This window comes from Ambystoma mexicanum, chromosome 8, assembly GCF_040938575.1.
Source record: "Ambystoma mexicanum isolate Mex_15411 chromosome 8, UKY_AmexF1_1, whole genome shotgun sequence".
Taxonomy (NCBI): Eukaryota; Metazoa; Chordata; class Amphibia; order Caudata; family Ambystomatidae; genus Ambystoma; species Ambystoma mexicanum.
This window is the reverse complement of record NC_090929.1, coordinates 1234019670-1234046061: the sequence shown is the minus strand read 5'-3', so window position 1 is coordinate 1234046061 and position 26392 is coordinate 1234019670. Positions and strand designations below refer to the sequence as shown.

Genomic DNA, 26392 nt, shown 5'->3' with positions numbered 1-26392 from the left:
CTATATTTATTCTAGGCCCAAAACACACTAGGAAATTAAACAAGCATGTGATATTGTTACACAGCACTCAATAACAAACATCTATACAGTCACCTTTTGGTTTTTAGAAGTGCATTCAATAACTTATTCAACAAAAAAGCTAAGTGATGCAGTAGAGTGGGACCAAGTCCCAAGAAATATACAGCAACAGCGCTGCATTTACTTACCATCCCCAGTCCGTCCAGCACCCGCCCCCCACAACTCAGATTTTTCCCGATGACTAGATGAGTCGACTGGAGGTGTGGGGGGTTCCAGGGTGGTAGGTTTTCCGATTGTTGGTTCCAGTGAGAGGAACCGAGGAGTTGCAGGTGCAAGCATTCTTCTAGTCAGGTCCAGGAGTGCAACCTTTGGCGAGGAAGAAATACAGAAGGAACTGATGCAGACCTCTTCAGGACACTTCACGAAAGTGGGGAGGGAGAGTTCTAGCAATGGCTGCCGCATACAGGCGACAGCAGGCATCTTTTCAGTCGCATTTGAAGAAGACCTTTCAGAGCAGGATGCCTTGAAGCTGGGAGGCTGAAATTCGGCTGAAAGGCGACTTACACCACAAGCTGGTGACTACCGGAGTTCCGGAGATGAATGTGGAACGTGAACATTTCTAGCAAGGTAGCCCACCGGAGAGCTAGTCCGTCCACAGGGTGGACCTGGGACACTTCCGAAGGCTCAAGACGGCTGGTTCCTTGAGAACACGTTGAGACTGGTTATTCATTTATTTATATTTGTAAAGCGCACTAACAGCCCTTAGGTATTGAGGCGCTGATGCAAGAAAGTGTCTTAATTGACTGGTCTCACCAGTTAAAGGGTTGAAGCACTGCACAGTGCCTTCGCAGATCAAATAGTCTAGCAGGGCTTCACCAGGGGTGGAAACGCTGGAAGGGATGCTGGGCCTCTTCGGGAGTCGCCCACAGATCTTCAGTCGGCTGCTCTTCTACATAGGATACTAGGTTCCAACGCTGATCTGAAGAAACAGCTTCAGGAGTCCTCTATTGCACGATTCTGCCTGGAAGCAATTCCCAGCCCAACAATCGTAAGGATCTGCACCATTCAAACAGCCAGCAGTCGTCAAATCAGGGATCACTGTGGTTGTCAATCATGCCACACACGAAGACTTTCAGGCTCCACGGATGTGGAATGGGACCAAACAATCCTGACCCCACTCACACTCTCCTGAGAATAGCCTGGACTGCTTTCCTCTGCTACCTTGATTGGGTTTTGGCTAACCCCTGTCACTTCCATCAAAGACAGTACCTGGTGCTCGAATATCCAAAACGCTCTCCTTGGTAAAATAGCCACTCTTCGAGACAAAATCAACAATAAAAAGACTAGCCTACAATCCAACTTGCAACCTAACTCTCTCCCCACCATTGACAACTCTATCCCAGATTCACTGACTCCGTTCAGCTTCTCACCCTTAACTATCACTGAAGTAGAAAATATTATCAAGAGCCTCAAACCTTCTTACTGCCAAGGGGTCCTCTGTCCAGCGCCCATCATCAAGGAAGCTGCCCACGAGCTGGCGCCTTTCATCATAACTCTCATCAATTCCTCTTTCAGCACAGGGATTGTACCGGACAATTTGAAGGATGCCTGGGTTATCCCCGCTCCTAAAAAAATTAAAAAAAACAAACACCCTGGATGCTAATATACCCACCAACTACAGGCCCATTACCACGGTGCCATTCCAACTAAAAATTCTTTACCAAGCAGCCTACCTACAGATTCAAGACTATCTTCAAGATAATAAACTCTTGGGTCGAAGGCAATCTGGATTTTGACCCCGCCATGGCACTGAAACTGCCCTTATCGACCTTAAAACACAAAACGAAGATCTAAGAGATAAGGTCAAACTTGCCCTATTACTTCTTCTTCTTGATCTCTCTGCGGCCTTTGATCTCGTCAATCATCAAATTCTGGGTCGGCACCTTAAACTAGCCGCTCACTTTTCTGATAAAGCCACAGCTTGGATCGCCTCATTCCTGGACAACAGATCGATGCATGTCTTCTATCCACTAGCAGCAGCATCGCCGGCACCAGTCTCCTGCGGGGTACCACAAGGTTCTTGAGTCCCTCCCACGTTGTACAACGTATTCACAAAACCTCTATTTGATATTTTGGACTATCTGTGTGTCTCATATACTAATTATGCGGACGACACCCAGATACTCATCCCCATCTCTGGAGACTACATCGTCGACTCTCTGTGAATGCCATCTACCTAATCATCCAAGCCTGGATGGCACAACACGGACTCCTCATTCTCGGCTCCCCTCAAAAATTATCTAAACTGGCCCCTGAGTTCAATTCCTTTGTGATCGACGGTAACACCATCAAGCCTCCAAGGACACCAAAATGCTAGGGATCTATCTCAACTCTAATTTATCCTTGGCCAGACAAACTAATGCAGTTTCTCTACAGCGGTTTACACCTGTAAGCTCATTACAGCCAGCCGCCCATTCTTATCACCAGCCAATTGTGTCACGCTTGCCAGGACTCTCATGCTGTCAAAAATTGACTACTGTAATGCCCTCTATCTAGGCACTAACAAATGTAATTTAAACAAGCTACAAATCATCCAAAATAACTATCAGAGCTGCCCTCAATATCCCTAGAAACCAACACATCTCAGCCACCAGACGCAACCTACGCTGGCTCTCTGTCACTCAACGAATTACACTGAAAACCCTCGCCCTCACTCACAAATGCCTTTCCAACCAAGCACCACTCTACTTAGTGAATAGATTCACTCTACACAACTCTAACAGACCTTGCAGAACGGCTCAGACTAACTGCCTCATCATACCACGCTTTAACCTGCAAAGATCGGGTGGAGCCAGCTTCCCAGTTATGGCGGCGAAACTGTGGAACTCGCTTCCCAACCTGATAAGATCTGAACCGTCCTTCCACAGTTTCAAAAATATGGCCAAAGCCTGGCTATTCGCACAAGACCCATCTACCAATCCCCTTCCTTGCGCTTACCACCTATCCTCACTCATGGTACTTAGGTTATGTCCTTTCGCTCTCCCGAAACTTCTTCCTGTATATATGTTTGCTTTATGTATATTTGTCTATATTCGTAACTTCTATTTTGTAACATAAACTGTAAAATTGTATTGCCATGTTTTGTCTTATGATGCTATAACTAAAACACGCGCCCGGATGCCCTCGGGCCTGGTGCGCTCTAAAAATAAAATAAATACAAATACAAACTGCTCAAGAGTTAACACGTTTACTATAACTAGGGTTGCCTCCTAAAATCTGTCCAAAACGCCAGATTCTCGAAATCCATCTGGATTCAATGTTTAAATGAACAAAAGAAGCACAAGAGTTATTCCTCTGCTTAGGTAGGGAGTTAGGAAAAGGGGGGTTGCTGCTGGCGACTTGGTGGGTCATATGAATTTGCTAGCCAGGTATTCGTCAGGGCATAGACTCAGCTACTTGGTAGCTGGGCTTCAGGTATGTGGTCGATCTGGCATTCACATGGCTAGTGAGGAGGCAGGGTGCTAGCCATTCCTTTACTGAACACGTCCACAAAGTCCCTATCCTTGGTGGAAGGACCTCTAATGCTCCCAATCCTGGGTTATCTTGGCATTCGTGAGCCATTACACAATGTTTCTGGGGCCTCCCTCCCGTAAAGCATTTCTGAAAAATTGTCTGTGAAACGAACAGTAGGGTTTTGTCCCTCCAAGATATCAGAGGGTCATGTTCCGCATGCAGGGGATTCCTAAAATGATCTTGAAATGCAAAGCCTCAATGAGATCAAATGTTACCCATTCGGTATGTCCATCCAAGCACTGCAAACATACTTGCTCTGTTTGATACCCGACTATTCCTTAAGTGAGAATGGTTTCATCTACGGCACATGTCTTCTGGCTGCTACTTGGGCACCAGGGTGACCCCCAGACAATGTGTGTCAGACTGCTCCATATAGTTGCCAGTGCCCCCACAATCTACGAATACCACAGAGCCTTGGGAATTTCCAGTAGCTGTGCTAAGAACCACTTGTAGTATTAATTGAGTGGGGTTCATGTCCTCCTCCAAGGAAGGCGTTTGTGTGCCCTGTAATGGTGTGTTGGCCTCCACAATTGTTATACCTGCTCATTTTCCGCCAAGGTGGCCCTATGTCATAATCTGTGCTGGGCTGGATTATGCTTATGTGTTTGTTATGATAGTTTGGTGATGTCAATGACATTCCATATGGTGTGTTGGTGTGGTGATGTCATCAACATTCTTGTGGAGTGTTGATGGTTGTTTGGAGTGCTGGGTTCCACTGGTGTCAGTTGGATTTAATGTGCTGGGCTGGATGGATGTCCCAGTGCTTTCTCTACTTGCTAACTAAGAGAAATAAACCTACATGTAAACTACATACCTTCCGGTGTTCCATGATTGAGAAGGAGACTTGCGACGAGGATGGGATCTAACTGCCCCTTAACCAAAACCTAGAGAGCATCTCACACTGACCAGAGGGCACCTAACTGCCGCTTAACCAATAACCAAAACATAAACAGCACCTCACTGCCCCTTAACCACAGCATATAAGCAGCACCACACTGCCCCTTAACTCAAAACATGAACAGCGCTAAACAACACCTCACTGCACCTCCTAAAACCCATTACCTCGCTATCCCATACAACCACAGCGCGGACAGCACCTCACTGCCCCTTAAACCCCCATATAAGCAGCTGCTCCTTAACTCAAAACATGGACAGCGCTAAACACCTCAGTGCCCCTTGAAACCACCAGATATCACTGCACTACCCCTAAAATAACCAGACAGCATTTGGCTGCCCCTAACCAAATCATAGACAGCACCTAACCGCCCATAAAATGACCATACAACAGCTAACTTTGTGGTTGCCGGTGTTATGGGTGTTGTGATGCGTTAGTGTAAGGGAAGGAGATATGTCATAATCTGTGTTGGGCTGGATTATGCTTATGTGTTTGTTATGATGGTGTGGTGATGTCAATGACATTCCATGTGGAGTGTTGGTGTGGTGATGTCATTGACATTCTTGTGGAGTGTTGATGCTTGTTTGGAGTGCTGGGTTCCACTGGTGTCAGTTGGATGTAATGTGCTGGGCTGGATGGATGTCCCAGTGCTTTCTCTACTTGCCAACTAAGAGAAATAAACCTACATGTAAAACTACATACCTTCCGGTGTTCCATGATTGAGAAGGAGACTTAGTTTTTATCACCCTACTTGGATCATCTGTGACACCCAAGGTTTTCTTCTGTCCCTATGGTCATGATAGGCACTCTCGTATGAAGTGTCTGGGACTTACACAGTATGTGCAGAGCTGTTCAGCCTATCTTTTCTCCCCTTTTCGCACGTTAATGGTCCTTTGACTCCAATTTGCATGGGTCCAGGGGCTTCTTCAGGGTTCGGTCTGTAGGGGTGGAGGAATCTTGCTTGTAACACCAATTTGCTGCATTACATACCAGATAGGAAAGCATTAAGCCTAAATTGGTTGAATAATTTAGAAAGGCCGGAGGTCGGAACAAAGTGCAAATCATATTGGTTTTCAAACTGAATCGCTCAGGTGGGGCTAGGGCGCACAGGAATGTGATTAATTACTCGGACTGAAGTGGACTGTGTTAGATTCTCACTAATCTGATTTGGTGCAACCCCTGCCTGGGTTGTATGTAAAAGGAGTCATTCTAGCTGACAGGGCATTCAGTTTGGCACCCACGGCATTGGTGGAATCAAGGATTGTGGTAATGTCTTGCTGAAGAGCACTATCTCTGCCCTACAAATAGCCCTAATCTCAATATGTAACTCCTGCCGCAAGGTGGATTAATCCTCCCTCATATCCAAGTCCATGGCATCCAAGGAAACCTAACTTCCTGGGCAAGTCATTCTATAATGACCTACCTAGATGCTGGTTTCCAAGGATGTCACAGAGCTTATGCCCGAGGCCTTGCATGGTGTTTTCATCTGTCCTCCCTCACCAAACCTCTGCTGTCATCTGGTTTTCTTTTTTGAAGTGTGATGGGATAATACTCTTGTACGCAAGGACTTGCGCCTTGGTATCTTCATGGTGTACCTGTAAGGACGAAGGACAGATCCCCGTGGTATCAACCCTGACATTTCAACGCCCATCTCACCAGACATCCGTTCCAGGGAATGAATGATACCAGTTTTGATGTTGATGTTGATAGATTATCCAGGAGAGTGCTTGTCCACACTTGTTCTAGCCTTGGCCAGCAACACTGCGCATGTCCCTCTTGAAAAAACAGTGCCAGTTGACTTACCTCCTACGTTTTGGGCTAATGTAGTCTCTGCTGCGGTTGTACTTCACCCTGCATTCCTTGTTTGTTACAGTTCTTGGCTGTTCTAATTTCGTCTTCCCTTTCTTGTCTTTGCAGATCTGACTGTTTCCTGGGTGCAGAGACAGAAGAAGGACACAAGGGAGAGACGAGTCTTTGATCCTTTTGTAATACGTTTTTCTTTCTGGCCTTGCTAAATACCTTCCTATAGTTCAAATGTCCTTGCTTATTGTGTGTCCTCTTTCCCTCTTGCCAGACCAAGATGATCAACAAGACTGTGGAAAATCCATCCAGGAAGGTATCCTGGAACGACTAGCACGTGTAGCCTGAAAGTGGGGTCTTAAAAAGGTTAATGGTAGAGCTCATGCAAGTTTTCCTTATTACGTGAAAACTCACGAGATCTCTTAAAATCTCCATCTGAGCTTCCACTGGGAGTACTGCACCATAAATAGAATATAGGAACTCTGAGGAAGTGGTAACGTCAACAGACTTGGGGCATATGAGCTCAGAAGTGAGGGACTTGTCGGAGGAGCAGCTGCAGTCCCTTACCGTGTGAACCCTGGCTGCTGCAGCCACAATGTATCCAACCCCTCCCTGGAGGAGGGTACACACGAGTTACCCAATGTTGAGCCTGAAAATAAATATGTAAATAGTTGCCCTTCAGGTATAGTTCACTTGGAAACAGCAGACTCCCGGATCATTCATATTCATGGCCCTGCTCATCCATTTTAATGAGTGTATATTAAGACAACAGTATGCATGCTACTGTTGTGCAATAAGAAACAGATAATTATTGAGTGGATGCATTGTGGGCTACAAAGCATTGAATCTATAAACACATGCACTATTACTCATACTGATATAATTCTGTAAAAATGTGCAACCAGCCATATTAATTCTGGTAACATCCTGCACTATTTAGTGCTCCTTTTTGTTTGATAAGTTCAAACGTTAATGGGCTGATGGTCCATTTTGTATGGCATCATTTAACTCACATGCTGACATTTAGACTTATTATAACTAACTTGCACCAACTAGCGATTGCAAACTCTAAGCCTGTTCCCCAAATGGAACCCTCATATTCGACTTGCCGAATGACATTTCGCATGCGGGGGATCCTGTACACTCTGCGTGCAGTCAATAAGAAATGGTGTGTTCAAGCCTGTCCAGGAGGAGGAGAACATTGAAAGGTCACATTAACTTTGCTGGTAATGCTTCATCAATAATTGTGTTTTCAGTTCAGAAATGTATTATGTCAAAGTTCATGGGTTCAATTAATTTCTCTTAAGTCGAGTCGATAAACGACGATACTCGACCTCTAGGTCCAAGCAGAATTTAAGATTTTCCAAGGCCCCATTCCTTTTGAGCGATACATTGGTACATAAAAACCAGCCGGGTTGCATCAACGCAAGAAATGCTAGTTGTACTCACCTGCTTTCTCCATGGTTTGTGGAATGATGCCATGTTTGTCTTTTATTGGAAGCAAGTGGATGAGGTCTTTCTCTTTCTCAGTTTGCAAGCGCCGTGGCACCTTTTCATACTTTTCAATGACGTTTTCCTGTTTTCGTTTCCTGGCATGGATAGGTTCACTGCATAAAAGGAAATTAAAGAGGCGATATATTCAATGCCGTCAAAATGCTTAACATGGAGATCAAGCTACACCATGCATTGGCAAAGCAAAAATTTTTGGCATTTCGTAAGCATGGGATCAGCATTTTCCAGTCACTGACATAATGGTATTACCTGGACATAAGACGGCAACAGCTGGTTAATGGCACCAATACCTGGGCATATTCTTGGCAGTGCCTGGCAAATTCCTATGAAATGCCTATACAAGAGTCAAAACTATTGACTTTGCCAAGGATTGCTTTTAACAAATTTAGTGCGAAGAAAAGATACAAGACACATATACTGCACACAAATCAAGTAGATGAATGCTGGTTATAGCTGCAATTAAGCCGGTAGCCTTCAGAAGAAAAAGTACTATCTCAAAGAAACTCTAGGGGGATGTTTTCGGGCAGGAAGGGGCCGGTTGTGGGTCGGAATAAGAGCCTTTGGGTGTGAGGGAGATTTCTCCATGTGAGGGACTTAAATACATCTAACCTAATGGAAAAACAGGGTTCCAACCAAAAGGTTGACACTGCTACCTTTATATGTTTTTATAGAGCAACCTTGTCTGAGCAGTTTGGCTTAACTTGAGGGAGGATGTACAGTGAGGTACTGCAGTTGTCCCCAAAGAATACACTATACTGGTATGCTGAAAAATATATACTTAATAACTCGAACATGGAAAATGTATAAGTACTTAAGTGAAAACATCACACATAGCAAAACACAGTGAATGTATAAAAAGAAAATGGTCAGAGAAGAGCCAGTCCGCGTCTAAATAAATATGTTGCCAACTAGCTGATGGTAGGCACAATACAAATTTAATGGGTGGAAGGAAAAAGGATCAAAAGACAACAAACACATACATTAATATGGTAAAGTCATTAGTGGGACCCAAAATGCACAGAGAAAACAGTCGCCATAAATCCTAAACCGCTAGCACATAGTAACAAATGATACAATTGCCAACCACATACAGCACACCTGGGGGGGGAGGGGATGGAGGTGAATACTTTAGCAGAAAAATCCAGAGAGCCACCAAATGTTAGGTCTGGATTAGACACCTAGTACCAGACCCATACGGTCTTACTCCCCCCAACTAGAAAACCTACACAGTAAGAACCAACAGCTATACTATGCAACAGAGCATTTTCAATGGATGAGTGTCTAATAACAAAACTTTAAAAACACAGATAATAGTATTCCAAGATGGCACGCGGTAGTGGTAAGTCATGATTGTCCGAGCTCTGCCGAGAGGGCCACCAAGATTAAGTGAACTGCCACATAAATGGAGCCTCAGAGATAGAACATGCTGGCCATACACCACACCACCTACCCCCCATTGGAGGGGGGTTCGGCTGTGCTGACTGGGACCATGCAGTGATCTGGAGGCACGGGATGACATCTTGTGGAGACATAGCCGTGCTTCCCCTTGGAGCTGCGGGTTGGGCTTGAGCGACTCCCCGCGTGTGGGCCTGCCAATGTCATGTGCTGTTTTAGGAGGGGCGCTCCACCCATCGCTCTCCCCTCCGAAGAGGCTTGTGCTGAGGTTTGTCCTGGCTCTGGGTGGGATGCCTTGGCTCCCGGGGGGGGGGGAAGGGGGGGGCACCTCCACCCCAGACCTGCTGCTGCCTCAGCTGCTATGACCTGTGCATGAGGAGTGGGATCAGGGGAGCGGCCCGCCTATCCTTGGCCCTCAGCTGTGTCAACCTGTGTGTGGACCCTCCCTCCCTCCCTCCCTCTCTGTATGTCCTTGGTCCACCTAATCACCAGGCCCATATGAAAAGCAAGTTACTAGGACACACCGGGCAATGGAGCCATACCTTCAAAAAGATACCTGTCCGGGTTTAGAGGAATACACCCCTCCCCCCGCCGCCACCAATGGTTGGAGGTGGTGTATCGTGGGGGGGCAAACCCTAACAAGCAAGAGATCCCTCAGGATATCCCCAGCGGGAAGCCCCCTCCTGCGAGTACACCACCAAGCTTCCTATGGTAATTTAACCTGCAGACAGAGAAACCTCCTGATGCCTAAAATCACAGCGGGCCCCAACTAACGTGAGCTTGCATCGCTGTTGGAGCCTAGGAGCTGAGAAAGAGGTGGGTAAACTAAACAAAGCAATGGCTGCCACTCCACAACAGAGTGGTTCCCCTAAAGGCACAGACATAACTAAAGAGAACCTACAACAATGTATGAACTCTTTTCAAGACAAGCCGTCAGTGACGTTTCAGGTCCAATTCTCATCTATCAAGAAATAATTTAAACAATCAAAGGTTGAAATAAAGGGGGAGATAGCTAAGCTTGAGGAAAGAAGGGACACCAACGAGAGGGCTCTACAAGACATCACGGATGATGTACGAAAGAATGAAGAACTACTCAAGCAAGTCTCAAGACTAAGACCTTGAAAAATTGCTTGAGGCGGTTGAATATTCATCTGAAAAACCTACCAAAGAATGTCATGGACGAGGACCTAAAAGATATTGCTCGGTGATCTTCTGGAGGACACACCTTCAGATGCAATTCAGATAGTCAGAATCCATTACACTGGCACTAGGAGACCAGGCCCTAGAGCAAAACCAAAAGATGTCCTGGTAGCAATGTCCTCCTACGCCCAAAAAGAAAATGTCTTCAGAGCAGCGAGAAAGAAAACTCTTTCTCGGATAAACTGGGCAGAGGTGCAGTTACATAAAGACTTTGTCTCGAGAGGATAGCTCTCCGGCAACGTGCTCGCCTTCGACATGGAGCCACACAGGTTCGATCCCCGGGTCCACGCTTAGAAACCTCTGGGTATTAAGCCTGTTATAAATGACCTTGAGACATATTTACAATGGAAAAAAACATAACTAGTCCACGATGACCTAGGTTCCTTTAGCAAAGAATGGGGATCATTCATAAGTAAATGGGGTTTCAGTCGGCGTTAAGAGGGGGTGGATGTTGCGAAGGAATGTGGACAGAGTTTTCACTCTATGAAGAAAAGAGTTAACAAGCACAGTAGGGTGTATTAAAGTGTTCACCCAATGAGTAGATTGATGAATAGATGGGCTCTAAAAGTGGAGAGTTAGTCGGAGGGATGACACCATGGATGATATGTGCAAAACCAAAACTACCTTGATGCATTTGCTTTTTATGTTTTCTCTCATGGCCGCCAGGAATGGCTCCAAGTGGAGGGCATACAAAATGGGAAAGAGTAGACATCCCTGTATTGTAGCCCTTCGACTCGGATTGGGTCTGAGATGTGCACGTTGATCGCGAGGCGGAGGAGAGGGTGCAGGTACTTTGCTGGACTCTCCTTAGGAACCGCGGCCTGAAGCCCATCTTTGTCATAGTTGCGAAGAGGAATCCCCACTCCACTCAATCGAAAACCTTCTCGGCGTACACCGCCAGGAGAAGAGCAGGGATTCCCCTTTTTTGTGCCTTTTCAATTAAATGAGTTATTTTTCTTATGTTGTCCCTAGTGTGTCTTCCCTTAAAGAAACCCGACTGGTCTGTATGGACCAGTCTGGGTAAGATCGCCTTGAGCCTGGTAGCCCATATTCTGATGTGAATTTTCGTATCCAAGTTTATTAACGCGATAGGGCGGTATGACCCGCATTCGGTTGGGTCATTGCCCTTTTTCGGGATTAATATTACCTTGGTCTCTTCCATGGTTTTTTGTAGTGTTTGGGACTGCTCTACGTGGTTGAAGAGGTTCGTAAAATGTGGGATTAGGAATTTGTTATGCAGTTTGTAAAATTCTGCTACGTAGCCATCGGGCCCCAGTGATTTGTTGATTGGCAGTGAGTTGATAGCTAATCCGACTTCGTCCCTCGTAATTTCCCCTTCCAAGGATTCCCTTTCCTCCACCGTTAGGCGGAGCAGGTCTAGCTCCCTTCGGTAAGCTGCCTGGGATTCTGTGGACGGGGAGTCAAAGCTATACAGCGTGGAGTAGAATTCCTCGAATTCCTTTGTTATATCCTCTGTTTTAGTGGTCGTCTGGTTGCCCTGTTGCTTAATTTTTAAGATTGTCCTGTCCCTTTCTTCTTTTCTCAACATTTTCGCTAATAGATGGTCGGTTTTGTTGGCCTTCACGTAGAATTTTTGTTTAGGGCGCAGCAGGTTGCGCTCTGCCGCCCTGGTTTGTATGGTGTCAAGCTGCCCTTGTATGGCCCTGTATTCTCTTTTGGTAGCAGGTGTCTGTTCGTACCCATTTTGGTCAGTACCTCTTTTTTGCTTCTAGGCACACTTCTTCCAGCCTCAGTACCTTTGCGCACCTGGCTTTTATAGCTATAATTTTGCCTCTGAGTGTGGCTTTGAACGTGTCCCACCAGGTCTGCCAGGTAGTATCCCCTATATGGTTGGTCTCGACAAAACCTCCTGTGCTATTGTGGTGTCTCTAAAGAGCTGCATTGGGCATCTCCATTTCCAGAGTCCTGGCGGACCCCTTTTCCTTTTTAGTTCTAGAGTTGTCGTGTGATCAGAAAGGGTAATAGCTCCCAGCATTAGGTCGGTGGCTTTGCCCATCAGTGAGCTGGAGAGCCAGATATAATCAATCCTAGAGTGCGCTCTGTGGGCGTGAGAGCAAAAAGTGTAACCCTCCCCATCTCCCTTCATTTGTCTCCAGGTGTCCACCCGGGCGAGATCTTGTATTTTCTTTTTGAGGTCCCCGGTAAGTAGTATCGGTGGGCCATGGGGTATCGTACTCTGTCCTTATTGGGATCCCAGGCAATATTAAAGTCTCCTGTGAAGATGATGGTGGATTTTGCGAACTTAACTAGCGTGAGTGCGTTCTGTATATATGGGATTTGGCCCGTGTTTGGTGCGTAGAGGGTCGCTACCGTGCAGGCCTCCCCTCTAGTGCGACCGCGGGATATCTACCCTGGCCGTCCTCGTCGATTCCCTTAACCAATAGGTCTAGCCCGTCTCTCAGAGCTAGGCGTACCCCCTTCCCCCTTTTTACAGGCCTGTGTGGCATGGAACACTCTCCCATAGCCGCAGATTTTGACCATGTGGGTGCCCAGCGACTGTATGTGGGTCTCTTGCATCGCGATTATGTGGTTCTCTCTTCTAAGGTACCTCTCCCCTTTTTTCCTTTAGAGTGGGGAGTTAAGCCCATTAATGTTTAGTCCGGAAGGCCCATGATCGATATCTTATAAGGATCGTTGTCTGGGTGAGCAGGTCTGGGTGTCCCTGTTGTGGCCACTCCTTTCCCCTCTGCTTCCTTGCAAGGGCGAACCCTTCCCCTACGTACGCCGACCCGCTCTGTCTGCCTCGTCCCTCCCCCACTCTCTTCCCTTCCTCCTCCCTCCCCTTACTGGGTGGGTCCAGCTGGCACTCATACCCCCTTCGTTTTGTGGTCACGAGAGCTATACCCTAGTATTTGCCAAGCCTCCCCCCCCCCAAGCAATAAGGTAAGTGGGGTGGGGAGGGCAGGGAGGAGAAAAATATATATTTTTTTAAAAACCTTACCCGAGTCCCCAGCCGTGGGGAGGCTGAGCGGGGATGGCCCCGCTTCGAGCTTCCTCATTGGCTGAGCGGCTGCCACACCCCGCCATGGACAAGAAGGCTGGAATCCTGGCCGAGAATCGAGGGATTCTCAGCCGGTAACGACCCAGCGATAGCCAATCAGAATGCGTGTTGCATTCTGCTCGACTCTCGCTGGGTACTAAATGATTATAATAACCAAGCAGATGAAAGAAATACTTTTTTCTCAGTTCAACTAGTTTGTAACATTCAGTTAGTAAGTGTTTCAGTGTTTCAACGCTAGTTTTATCTTTACAAAACCGACAGGTCACATCACTATCTTTTGCTGTTCCCCATCTATGACATAGTTCTTTAGTATACCAGATGCCCAACCGAAATCTTAGGTATTGATATCTTGCTCTAGCACTAGGAAATGTCACCAGGTAAGATTCTGCAGTATTTCGTTTTTTGCATGATTGATTATACTCTTGAAATAGTTTGGACTTCATGTAAGTCTATGTTTGAAATCCAGTCCCATTGATACATCTTTTTTTCCACTCTATCCGGATTTGTTTCCAGCGTGTAATTGGATACATTCACATCTTTTAGAATTTGCTGGACTTTCCCCAACCATATACACATCTGTTTACTTGAGGGATTCAAGAAATGTTTTGCAACAACATACAGAATTGATTTGTCATTTGCTGTTAACAAACATTTCCGGTAAAATGCAACCATTTTCAATTTATATCCCATACGGAGTGATACCAAACCCAATTCATGTCTAATGGAGACTATAGATTGGCTTTGCAGTAAAATTAAAGCACTTCTCCAATAGATCCCTTCTAGTTTTGCCCAAAACGGGTCATCTCTCCATGTTCTAGTTTCGGTGCTGTATACAAATATTGGTGTGACTTTTTGCTTATAAAATTGCAACGCGGGTAGTAAGTGTTACAGAATTATACGCGCAAAGGTTTTTCCCGGAACATCCAGCAAAGTGATAGGACGATAACTTTCTGATAGTTGCCAGTCACCCTTTTTATATAAGGATACGACAATAGACTGTAACCAAGAATATGGAATATGGCCAGATTTGAAAATTTGGTTGAATATTATCACTAAAATGGATGCCCAGGATTCAGGATGCATCTTTATCAGTAAGTTTGACAAGCCATCCGGGCCTGAGGCCCTGGACATACTTAGCTTGCTTATGTAATGTAGAAGGTCATCCCTATCAAAGTCAATGAATAGTTGTTCACCATCCACTTTTCTGTTTGTAGAATGGGAGAAATTCATATTTGCGTAGAGTTCTCCAATACATGGCCCACACCTCTTCTGGGACTGCGTTGATCTGTACTCCTAGTTGGCTTTGACCTTGTGCCCGATTTAGGAGTCCCCAGATCAAAGCAGAGTTCTTAGATGCAAGGTATAGCAACATGTTTTTGAGTCTCAATGATACATATTGGCCGTCCTGGCTCTTATCCAGTTCTTATATTTTGTTTGCAAGTGTCTCATATTTTCCTGGGTCTTAGATGTTTTATACTTTAATTCAAAGTGCCTACCCGCTCTGTATTGTGCTTTACTTTTAACAACTTCTGGATCGTAGGTATGAATATATGAGGTGTTCTTGGATTTGTTTTGTCCCCCTTTCTGATGATATTTTACCAGAAGAGTCACATACATGCCACTTGGTATCATGAGTTCTTGGTCTCCTGATCTAAAAAGATGGGTTTAACGATTTTCCAGGTCACCAAAGGACAACCGAGTCCACCACAGCCTATTTCGAGGGTTTGTGGCTATAACATTGATAATGTTTGATTTATAAACTGGGCTTATACTCATCTCTCTGGTCCATGTTAATTCTAGTAGTTTATGATCACTACTAGATTGATCTAGTACCTGCAAAGTTTTTATATTCTGTCAAAGAGATTCAGACTGACGTGTGTATATATAGTCTATGAGGGCAATTTGTTTACCCCTCTGTCATGTGCACTTGGGAGGAATGTCTCCACTGACTGCCCCATTGACCATCACCATTTGCCTCCCTTTCATTAAGGCAGACCATTGTAGCGTGGCCTTGGGCTGTGTCTGGGGAATCTGTGTTAAACATTTGAGGTTTAAATCTCCTACTATAATTACGTGGCAAACCTCTGACAGAGACACACTAATGTTAGCACAAAATCTCTCAAGAACTCTTCATCTGAGATTCCAGCATGATTCCAGTATGTATTGATCAATGCTTTTAGTCCATGTTTTGTTTTTATTCTGACTAGTTGAATGAACATGTTAGGGGAATACCATGAAGAAAGTTCTAAATTAGTTACCATTTTAACCACCACCATAAGGCCAGCCATAGGCCTTCCCCTCACCAGTAATTTGGCGGGCAGAAGGACAATGTGATGTTCAATCCATATAAGGGGAGTCGTTAGCCAGACTTCTTGAAATGCGAAAATGTCATAATTATTCAACTGATTATTATGACTAAACGTTAAATGTTTGTGTCCTCGCGTATTCCACGAGGCGAGGGAGCATGTCCCACTTTCCCCATTCTCTCGTAGTTAATTTCTATTCCTATCTGCCCAATTGATGTCTTTTGATGGCAGATAAACTTGAAATTCTGAAAGTTGTCTTGTCTGGTTTGATGGCTACTATAGACAGAGCCTTGCAAGTGGCCATCTCCATGCAAATCCTTGTTATTCAATCTCAAGTCGTTGCTTAGGAGATTGATTGGCACGTGATATGTGATTGAGATTCGGACGTTGTGAAAATGTGTCCAAGTCTGAATTGACTACCTCTTCAACTATAAAGCCCATGGTGTAGAATTCCGAACGGGCCTGCCAAATCAAATTCATCACCACGCCCGAAGACATCCATAATTTTACAATATTACATCTATGATGGTCTATAAATTCTATCAAGTTCAGATAACAAGAACATATATCTTCTAGTTTGGGAATTCCGTTCAAGATATTGAGCACGGATGTCCTATTCAGATCATATTCACCATACTGGCCACCTCTGCATTGCATTATTAGATGATGACAGGCTCGGTTTGTACAATTTCCATTGGCTTTTTATTTAGCTGTCTAGTTTCTTACTTCTCCTTCACCTTAGTATTAGAAAATGACACTTTATGTGAAGGTGCGTCATTGGGGTGAGAGGGGGGTGCCTTGACAGTTTCTCAAAATGCTATTTCTGTTTTCACTTGATGATGAATTTTGGCTAGTCATAATACTCAAGAGACCTAGCTACATCTTCTCGCCTTTGTTCGAGTGCCGATTTAAAACTATATTGCAGCCTCCTGGTACAGTAACTGCTCTTTACCAAATGCTCTTCTCCGAAATGCCTGCGGGGGGTATATTTTATCCTACCTATGCTTTTCTCTTGTATGTGGAGTATAACTTTCTAGATACAGCGACAAGTCCAAGTGAGGCTAGTGGCAGTGGATGATTTTCTACCGATTTTGTGAAACTTGCATCGCAGGCTGTTTTCGCAGCTGCGGTAAGGGACACATGGGGCACCCTTGCTCCAAAATGGTGCATGTCTTCTTTTTTCACCAACTCAAAATGACTTGTCCTTTCTTGAGCCTTCTTCTGCCGACCTGGATGGGGGAAGTCCCTCTCATTCCTTTGACTTCGCCGGGCTCCCATTGGGAAGCAAGCCCAAAGGCTCCATACGACTTTCTCCCTTGTACTGGGTGTGCCTAACCAGTCTCGAGACCAGCTACAGTTTGAGCCATCCCATGACTAGCTGCGACCGTCTAGGCTTGCAATAGCTGACCATCCTGTGACCTCTGGCACTGCTGTGGTTCATAGTCTCATCAAGCACGATTCTGGGAAATTCTCCCCACACTGGGCTGAAGTGAGAGTTGGTGGTAGCTGAAGAGAAAAAAATTGTCCCAGTGAAGGACAAAGGATGCCCATTGTTTTCAAAAGACTATTTTATTAAGAAACTTTGATGACGGTTATTTTTGCAACAGAAATTCGTAGGAATGTAAAAAGTTAACAGTTTTAATGTAATTTTGTGGGTTTTAATTTAAGACATTGTAGCCTTCACTGCCATATAGGGAACAGAAACGGCAGAGACTGGGGAATTCCAAGGAAAGCGTACTTGATGCTAATGTAAAATTCAATACTGACATGCCTAATGATAATCCATACACACGTGTAAAGTTATAGAATTTTAGGCCGAATATTTCACACTAAAAATGACAAAAAATTATTAGAAGGGCAAAACAATGGCTCACAAACTGGAGATTTAGACTGGCATGTTCTGCATAAAATATGTAACCTGCTTGTGTAATTTGTTAAAAGGCCCCAACGTGCCATTTATGGCAAAACTGGATTTTAGCTAATGTAAGTGTGGGAGGTTCTGGACATTGTAAAACTTGCATCATAAATCGGACATCATGCCCTTGAAACCCAACCAGCTAAGAGGAAGGCGGTAGCTATCTCACCCTGACCAATCCAGTTGTTTGTGACGAAATTCTAGAGAGACTCTTTCCTGAATTTCCTGCGCCTGCGTTCCTGATCTTCTATATTCACCTTGCAAGATTCCAGATCCCACTGCAAAGCAAAAGCATAGCCGATTCCAGACTCCACTGCAAGGCCAAAGCATTGCTGACCATCCCAGCAACGCCTCAATCCAGAGATCCCATTAAAAAAAAATCCCAATTACTATTTTTGGGAAACATCCTGAAACCAGACTGGCTTTTTGCCCGCTAACTGCATGCCTGCTGCAACCCTGCCATCCAGCTGTCCTGATTATGCGGTGACCAGACAGGCCCAGCTGTTCTGCTAGGAGAGTCCGCCGATACCTGGTGTCCCGAGCCCTGGAGTCCAGAACCTGATTGACTGTTCCTAATCCCAAATGTAAAATCGGACTGTGAGTATCCCATAACACAGTCTACCCCATCTTGACTTTTGTCTTTGTTCCACTCTCTAAGCAACCCTATCCATACCCTGATAACTTGTATAGACTGTCCAATTTTCTGTGCACCCTGTTCCTAGTGTTAGAACAACTTTTATTCACCTCACCTTGTAACTCATTAGTGATATTTGGAGTAATTTAAATTAATTCCCACATAGATCAGACCACGGCGGGAAAAGGTTGAATTTGCAAATCAATCTTTGAACGTAGTCTTTCTTTAACAATATAGTCTAAATAATTTAGTTTAAGTAAAATTTGCCTTTCATTTTTTTTTAACCGATTTTCTCTTTTTCACTGCTCTATTTTCCTAAAAACTAACCTTATTCTACCTTCCAAATCTCTCAATTCCCCATCTATAGTCCTCCATTCACTTCTATATTGTCCCTGTTCTTTTTTTTAAACTTTTATTTTTGGCGGCACAAGGTTACATGGTGCAAACAGTGAGGCCACCAGTTCGGGCACACGTTAAAGATGTAACAATACAATACATTCAACATAGTACATTAGTCACAGCAATATCAGGCAATGGTCACAAGAAGTATATACAAGTGCGAGATCACATAGTAGTGGTGGTTACAGAGGGGGTGGGGGACAAGCCAGAGCTAGAGGCGCTCGCACTTCTACTGTTAAGGTATGAGTTGAATTCCGTCCAAATATTTCGGGGGCGAGATGTAGCAGGGAGCATGGATATGAATTCCTCCTCACAGTTGCGTGACCAGGTAAGCATATTGAGCCACTTCCGGTGGGCCGGAGGGAAGGGATTTTTCCAATTTTGAAGAACGCATTTCTTGGCAACCATACAAGCAATATTAAGAAATCTAGCTGAACATTTAGTGTCATCGGTCGTCCAGGCGCCAAACAGGACGGCCAGAGGATCCGGGTCAACAACCACTCCAATGATAGCAGAGAGTGTCTCTAGGATACCCTCCCAAAAACCAAGCAGTTTGTTACAGGACCAGAACATGTGTAGGTGATCAGCCCCCGTCGCCCCGCAGCGGGGGCAGGGGTGCGCCGCAGTGTGAGTGAACCTAGACGTTCTATGCGGAGTGTAATACAGTCTATTTAGAAGTTTGTATTGCATGGCACGAAAACGGAAGTTGAGGGAGACTCGTTGGGTGTGCAGGCACATACTCTCCCAGGCCTCATCTGATATTTCCAGGCCCAGGTCGCCAGCCCATTCGTCTCGTGCCTTGAGAGTGGGAGCGGGGGAAGCAGCCTGAAATATCTTGTAGAGTGAGGAGACCACTCCACGGGCGCCCCCTGAGTTGGCAATGTATGCGATGGCCGGGTTGTCTGGGGGCTCGTCCGGGAATGTGGGCCATCTGGAGCGAAACGCGGCCCGCAATCTATAATATTGGAGGGTTTCCAAAGCGGTCCCGGTGTGTCCCGGTTTCCAAGATCGGGGGTCAATAAACCTGCCTTCGGGGTAGAAGTCAGTCAGTGCGTGGTATCCCAGCTCCCCCCAGTGTCGGGCCAGCGCTACATCGTGAGTGGGTTCCAGGTCAGGAAAGGCCCACACAGGAAGCCACTTGTAGTATGGGGAGGCTTCAGGCGTCTGGGAGAGCAGGCGAGTCCAGGCTAAGAGAGTCGTGTAGAGAGGGTCAATAGGAGAGTCGGGTATGTATTGGTGGTGCAGTATCGCGGACATTAGATCGGTGCCAGTAGTCGCCAACCTCTCCAGTTTGACATGAGGACGCATTGGCGTACCAGGATACCAGTGAGTGGCATGTTGGGCCTGAGCTGCGTGCCAGTAAAGTGATAGATCCGGGGCCGTGAGTCCCCCCAGTTTGTATGGAAGTGTCATGTCTATCCACTTTTTGCGTACTGCGCCCGCGTGCCAGAGGAACTGTGCGAATAGTGTGTGCAGCCTAGCAAAATAGTTATACCCAGGCCACACGGGGACGTTGCTAAATGTGTAGAGGAGTTTGGGGAGCAGGATCATCTTAATGAGGGAGAGCCGTCCAGCAATGGACAGCGGGAGGGTGCGCCACCTGAGGACTTTAGTTTCGACTATGCGTGTTACCGCAGAGTAATTGTCAGCGAGAAGGGTGGATTTGGCTAAGGATATATGTACGCCCAGATATCTAACACCATTCGGTGACCAACGGAGGGGGTATTCAGAGGTAGGTTGCTGGGTGGATTTAGTGAGCGGGAAGATCTCTGATTTGGAATAATTGATAGTGAAGCCGGAGTGAGTGCCTATGCGGGTAATGTCTCTCAGTATTGAGTCGAGGTGTGTTGCAGGGTCTCTGATGTATAACAGAACGTCGTCCGCATATAGGGATATAATTTCAGGGCTGTCTTTCAGTCTTACTCCCTTGCGGGCGTGGTGAGCACGGACATAGTCTGCCATTGGTTCAATTACTAAAGCGAACAGTATTGGAGAGAAGGGGCATCCCTGTCGGGTACCTCTGAACAGTGTGAAAAGATCAGATGTTAGTGTATTGGTCCTAACCCGTGCCACAGGAGAAGTGTATAGCAATTTTATGAACCTAATCATGTTTGGGCCAATGCCCATAGTCTCAAGAACCAGCCAAGTGTATCTCCAGGAGACCATGTCAAAGGCCTTCTGGGCGTCCAGTGTGACCGCCACCGCTTGTGCATCTTGATCAATGCGGGACATTACGTTAAACAGTCTTCTGATGTTGTGGGAGGTGGACCTGCCAGGTACAAAGCCAGCCTGGTCCTCATGGACCAAATATGTCATAATGGGCAGAAATCGGTTCGCTATAATTTTTGCAAAGATCTTTGTGTCGAGGTTCATTAGAGAAAGGGGTCTATAAGACCCACATTCATCGTCCGGTTTGTCAGGCTTGAGCAGCACCGTAATGACTGCCTCGCGCATAGAGAGGGGAAGAATAGAGACTCGGAGCGATTCATCCCAGACCTCGAGTAGCTTGGGGGCGAGTATGGCGATGTGTTCTTGATAGAAATCGGCGGTCAGGCCGTCAGGCCCCGGGGGCTTTGCCGTTGGGTAGGTCAGAGATGGCTGTCACTATCTCGTCAAGTGTGATTGGGGAGTCCAGTCCGTCTCGGGTGGCGGAGGAGATCTCTGTGGTGGGGATCATGTCGAGGAGTTCACGCATATGTTGTTCAGTATGTTCAGTAGGCTGAGAGTAGAGAGATCTGTAGAACTCGGTGAATGTGTTTAGGATTTGTTGGTCAGCCCACTGAACATTACCCTGTTCATCTTTAAGAGAGGTGATTTGCGTTCGGCCAGATTCCCATTTGATTAGTGTCGCTAACGTTCTTCCGGGCCTCTCTCCCTCACCATATTTCCTGGCCGCTTGAGGGCGGCCAAGGAATTGTATCTCGCTGACGGCGAGTTTGTTGAATGTTTGGAGTTCATCGGAGATCTGGGCAAGAGTGGCAGGGTCGGCACCAGAGGCGCCTTGCGATTCCAATTGTTTCAGTTTGCCTTCTGACCGGATCAGTGCCGTTCTGATTGATTTCAGCACCCCCGCCTCCCGGGAGATGGACATTCCCCTGATGTACACCTTAAAGGTGTCCCATCTCACAGCAGCAGAGGTGTCCCGGAGAGTATTTTGTTCGAAGAAAGACAGAATATCATCAAGTATTTCAGCCTTAAATACCACATCCCGCAGGGCGTCGGATTTGAAACGCCAGGTGCTGAACGTCGGGACGGGTATTCCCAGTCTGGCTGTGAGTGTGATCGGAGCATGATCAGAAAGCGTGCGGGGTAGGATCTGGGATCCCACCACCCCTCCCATGACGCCTTTTGAGACAAGAAACAGGTCTATCCTAGAGGAGCTCTCATGCACTGATGAATAGTAAGTGTAATCTCTAAAATGAGGGTGCAGCGTCCTCCAGGCATCGCAAATGTCGAGGGTCTTAATGTGAGAGTGCAGTCTGCGTGCAGCGCTGGACAGAGGACGGGGGTTAGTTCCAGTTCTATCTAGGGCCGTGTCAAGGATAAGATTTAAATCTCCCCCCCAAATGATCGGTGTTCCCACATATCCCAGCAATATAGTGGTGATTTTGTCAAAAAAAATCAGGAGAATCCACATTGGGGCAATAGGTATTGACGAGTAGATATTCTGTGTTGGCCAAAGTGCAGTGTAGTATTACATAGCGTCCATCGGGGTCAGTGTAATTTTTATGCAGTGTAAACTTGATGGATTTATGGATCATGGTCAGAACCCCCCTGGATTGGGTGGAGTAGGAGGTAAAAAATCTAGTAGGTCCCCATGCCGGGGCCATTGTTCTGGGAATGTGGCCATTGGAGTGTGTCTCCTGCAGGAGCAGTCTCTTGCAGGTATGTCTGTTGGCATAGGCCATGATTCTACGCGCCTTAGTATGATTGCTTACCCCACGGACATTCCATGACATTATGACGGTTGCCATAACTGTGCCAGGTATCTCAATGTGTAACACGTGTTCTCAATGAACGTCTCGGATCCAACAATAGTGTGCGCCCCAAGGCTTGAGGCAAAACTCGCGACCGCGGCCCATTAGTGCTCGCCCCATGCAACCTTGTATGCCTTTTGTAGATAACACCCGGTTTCCCCCCCCCCCACCCTCACCACCAACCCATGATCAGCAGTGTACATCCCACCCATCCCCAACAGTGCACAGTAGGACCGACCCAAACATGATCCAACCTGTGCAAGGGCCCAACAGGGGCGAACTAAAAACAGAGATATAAGAAGCATTGCAATCGCAGTGGGGTGCGCTATTGCCGTGTGCTATCGCGCTTGGGACACTAAGGCATCCGTGGGAAATTAAACAGTGTTTGCGGTTTAGTGATGCATGTCACAGCCACTACCTGTGGCCATGTCGGCCTGGGTGTGAAATAGGGAAACATTGCATTTGACAAAAACAGGAAATCAGCATGATCACGATGAGTAGTCCAACAACATGCAAGATAGGCAGTGCGTATCTGAGAGCTAGGGAACCGGAGGGCATGAAAAGTAGGAATATAACAGCAGGGTAGTTATAGAGGCAGTCCATGGATGATGAAGCCCTCAGACCGCTCGAGTAGGCGGCGATCAAGGAGAGCAAGTTCCGGATTAAGTTCAGTCATTTCCCATACCATCTTCGGCAGGCGGATGAGGGGGAATGTGTGCCTCTATGAATTTCACCGCTTCTGAGGGCACCGTAAAGAAGTAAAGTTTGTTGTTAAAAGTGAACTTTAGACGGGCCGGGAATAGGATGGCGTATGGAATACTCCTCTCCCTGAGCAGGTTCTTGACCCCAAGAAATTGGCGACGCTCCTGTTGTACTGCGATTGAGAAGTCAGGGAAGATTCGGATCACCTGCGAGTCCAATCTGAGTTCACCCTTGTCCCGCGCAAGGCAGAGGATTTGATCCCGGTCTCTGAAACTCAGAATTTTTGCAATGATGGGCCTCGGGAAGTCGCCTGGTTTGGGACGTGGGGCTAGCGCCCTATGGGCCCTTTCGATGGTGAAGAAGGGGGATAATTCCGGATTGCCCAGCAGGTCTTTCAGGAGGTTCTCGACCGCGGATTCGAGTCGACCCTTCAGCGCATTTTCCGGTACTCCTATAATGCGTATGTTATTCCTCCGTGATCTAGATTCGAGGTTATCGCATTTGGCTCGCACAAGTTTCATATCCGTGACAAGGGTGGATACTGTGCTCTGCAGTGTGGTTATATTGTCCTCGTTGGAGCTGATCCTGTTTTCGGTTTCAGTGATTCTCGACCCCTGTTGGTCCAGTTTGGTTCTTAGAGATGCCACATTTGCATTAATGTCATCTAGCTTCTCATGAAAAGCTGCGAAGTTTCTGGCCATGGATTCCATAACGACCGACAGGTCCGTGGGGGGGGCCTCTGCAGTGAGCGGTACTTCGGTCTGGTCGCATGATGTATGGGCCGAATCGGGTCTCGGGGTGGCCTTAGCAAACTTGTCCATGGCCCCTGATTTACCAGTGTTCCTGGACCTGTTGGACATCGTGGCGAGCAGCGCGGCGTGTTCCAGGGGTCAGTCTCGTGTGGGTAACTTGTACCCTGAAGCGAGGCAATGCACTGACAGGGCGGAGAGGGCCACTCGCTTGTTGGTGGGGTAGCGGCGGGCAAGGATAGCAAATGTTCCTGGGCCCTAGAACCGAGTGCCGGAGGTAGTGGGCAAACAGTTCGTCCTAACTGAGCTATGTGCGGTTCTTAGGGCGATAGACAGATTGTCCCAGGGAGTTTGTAGAAAGATGCCGCACATATAGGGCCCGCCACCTCCTCACCTCAGTCTTCAGCGGCGTGTCACCGGATCGGCCCTCGTGTATCCGCGTAGGCAGCGCAGGCGGCCCTCGAGCCCCGAACCCGGCCCCAGTCACAAGGCAGGCGGGCGCGGTGGTCCAGATGGAAAGCCAGACAGGGGGGCGCCCCGCCGGGCCGCCAGCGGCGACGGGCGGGTGTCCGCGGCGCCGACCGCGGCGTCAACCGGCAGCGCGCGGGCCCAGCTCGGCTCAGCGCGAACACGGGGTCAGAGGGTCCGATTCGGGGCCAGATTTCACAGGCGGGTGGCCCCAAGTGTCAGCTATGTGGGAGCCAAATCCGGAGACGAGGTATAATAGCAAACCGCAGATGGAAGCAGATGCAAAGCGGCAGCACACGGAGCTGAAAGGCTAGGCAGCCATTTTTTCGGCTGCTCAACAGCACCCCCCTATATTGTCCCTGTTCTGTGCATCTATTCTCCCTGCCCAAAAACCGCATTCCGATTCAGTGTTTTTCACCCGTTTTCTGAAGAAAAAAAACATTTTTGTATTTCAAACTGCACACCAGAAAAAATGCAACTTTTCCATGTGTGAATTCAGCTGCAATGGGTTTTCAATTTCAATCTGTTTTGTGAACTGTATGCATTTGTGATACCTTGCCTGATGGTTGATAGTGAGAGAACATCCCTAATACTGTGATAAAACATATGTATATCATTATTTAACACACATATAATTAATTATTTTTCAAAATCCGAGTGTCATTTTAGGCCTTTGGAAAGAGTTTAAAATGCTCTTATTTTTTGAGGGAAGGTCGGATTTTGATTCGGTTTGCTGCCTCTTATCCCCGACTACCTGCTGCTTCTTTCTATCCACTCTGAATTTGATTATTGGTGGGTGAGGGAACATTGTAGGGGGAAACCTTAACTTGGGTGCCATCTATCCTAATTCAAAAAGTGCTCGGTTATATTCTGGTTTTTCTGTCCCTTGGTTATGTGTGCGATTGCTCTTCTCTTTAGAATGTTGATGTGCGGGTTTCACTTGTACATTCCATTGTAGTCAGTTGGGGCCAGGATTGCTTAAGAAGTGGACTTGTGGATGTCTTCCTGCCTACCTTTGTACCTGTGTCTTCAACCTCATGTTTACCTGTTTATTCCCTGTACGAGACCGATTAAAGCATTGAACCCACGTTACGGCCTGTTGACTCCGCTTGAACCCAGAGCGGCCACCTTAACATGCTCCTATTCATTTGTGCTTTGGCTATGTTATACTAGAAGGTTAACTAAGTGCATTACTTCCATTTCCATTGTCATTATAACCCCATTGGAGACTGCTGCCCAATATTAAAATGTGTGATTTTTGTGAATTTTTAAAATAAATAAATATTGTCTTTTCACCAACCGGTCTGGTTCATGGTCCATCGTCCACGGAGGATAGCTCAGTCACGGGAGGATAGCTCAGCGGCAACGTGCTTGCCTTGGAAGCAAGGCGACACAGAGGACCACAGGTTCGATCCCCGGGTCTGCACTTAGAAACCTCTGGGTATTAAGCGCGTTATAAATAACCTATCATAACATTGTGACCTGGGGTATTTGTAAAAGGGGGTATGAGACGAGTTGGGTACCGGCTCAATTTGAATGTGTGGAAATTAAAGAAAAGCATTCCTATTGAGCACCACATCCCAGGCTAAGACCAAGTGACCTAGTCAAGTGTGTGATGCCCAATTGGAATCCTTACCACACCTCAACCATTCCGCCCCTTTTACCTGTGTGCTGGAAACCAGAGTATGTGACACACACAGAACAGTTGAATCGACAAAGGGCAGAGTATGGACTCTGTCCAGTACCAGTGAAAGTACAGTACATAAGAGAATCTGGGGGGCAAGTTACCCACTAAAAACCTGCCTCTTCAACACCAGAGACTAAAAC

At 46.6% G+C, this 26392-nt stretch overlaps 1 protein-coding gene across 1 annotated transcript in view; it reads right to left on the bottom strand.

The window, feature by feature from the left end:
- NOC3L (NOC3 like DNA replication regulator) overlaps window positions 1-26392 on the bottom strand; it is a 775720-nt gene that overhangs the window by 654222 nt on the left and 95106 nt on the right. The window contains exon 4 of the mRNA XM_069611339.1: window positions 7736-7893. Within this exon, the coding sequence (XP_069467440.1) occupies window positions 7736-7893 (158 nt within the window). The remainder of the gene's footprint in view (window positions 1-7735; window positions 7894-26392) is intronic.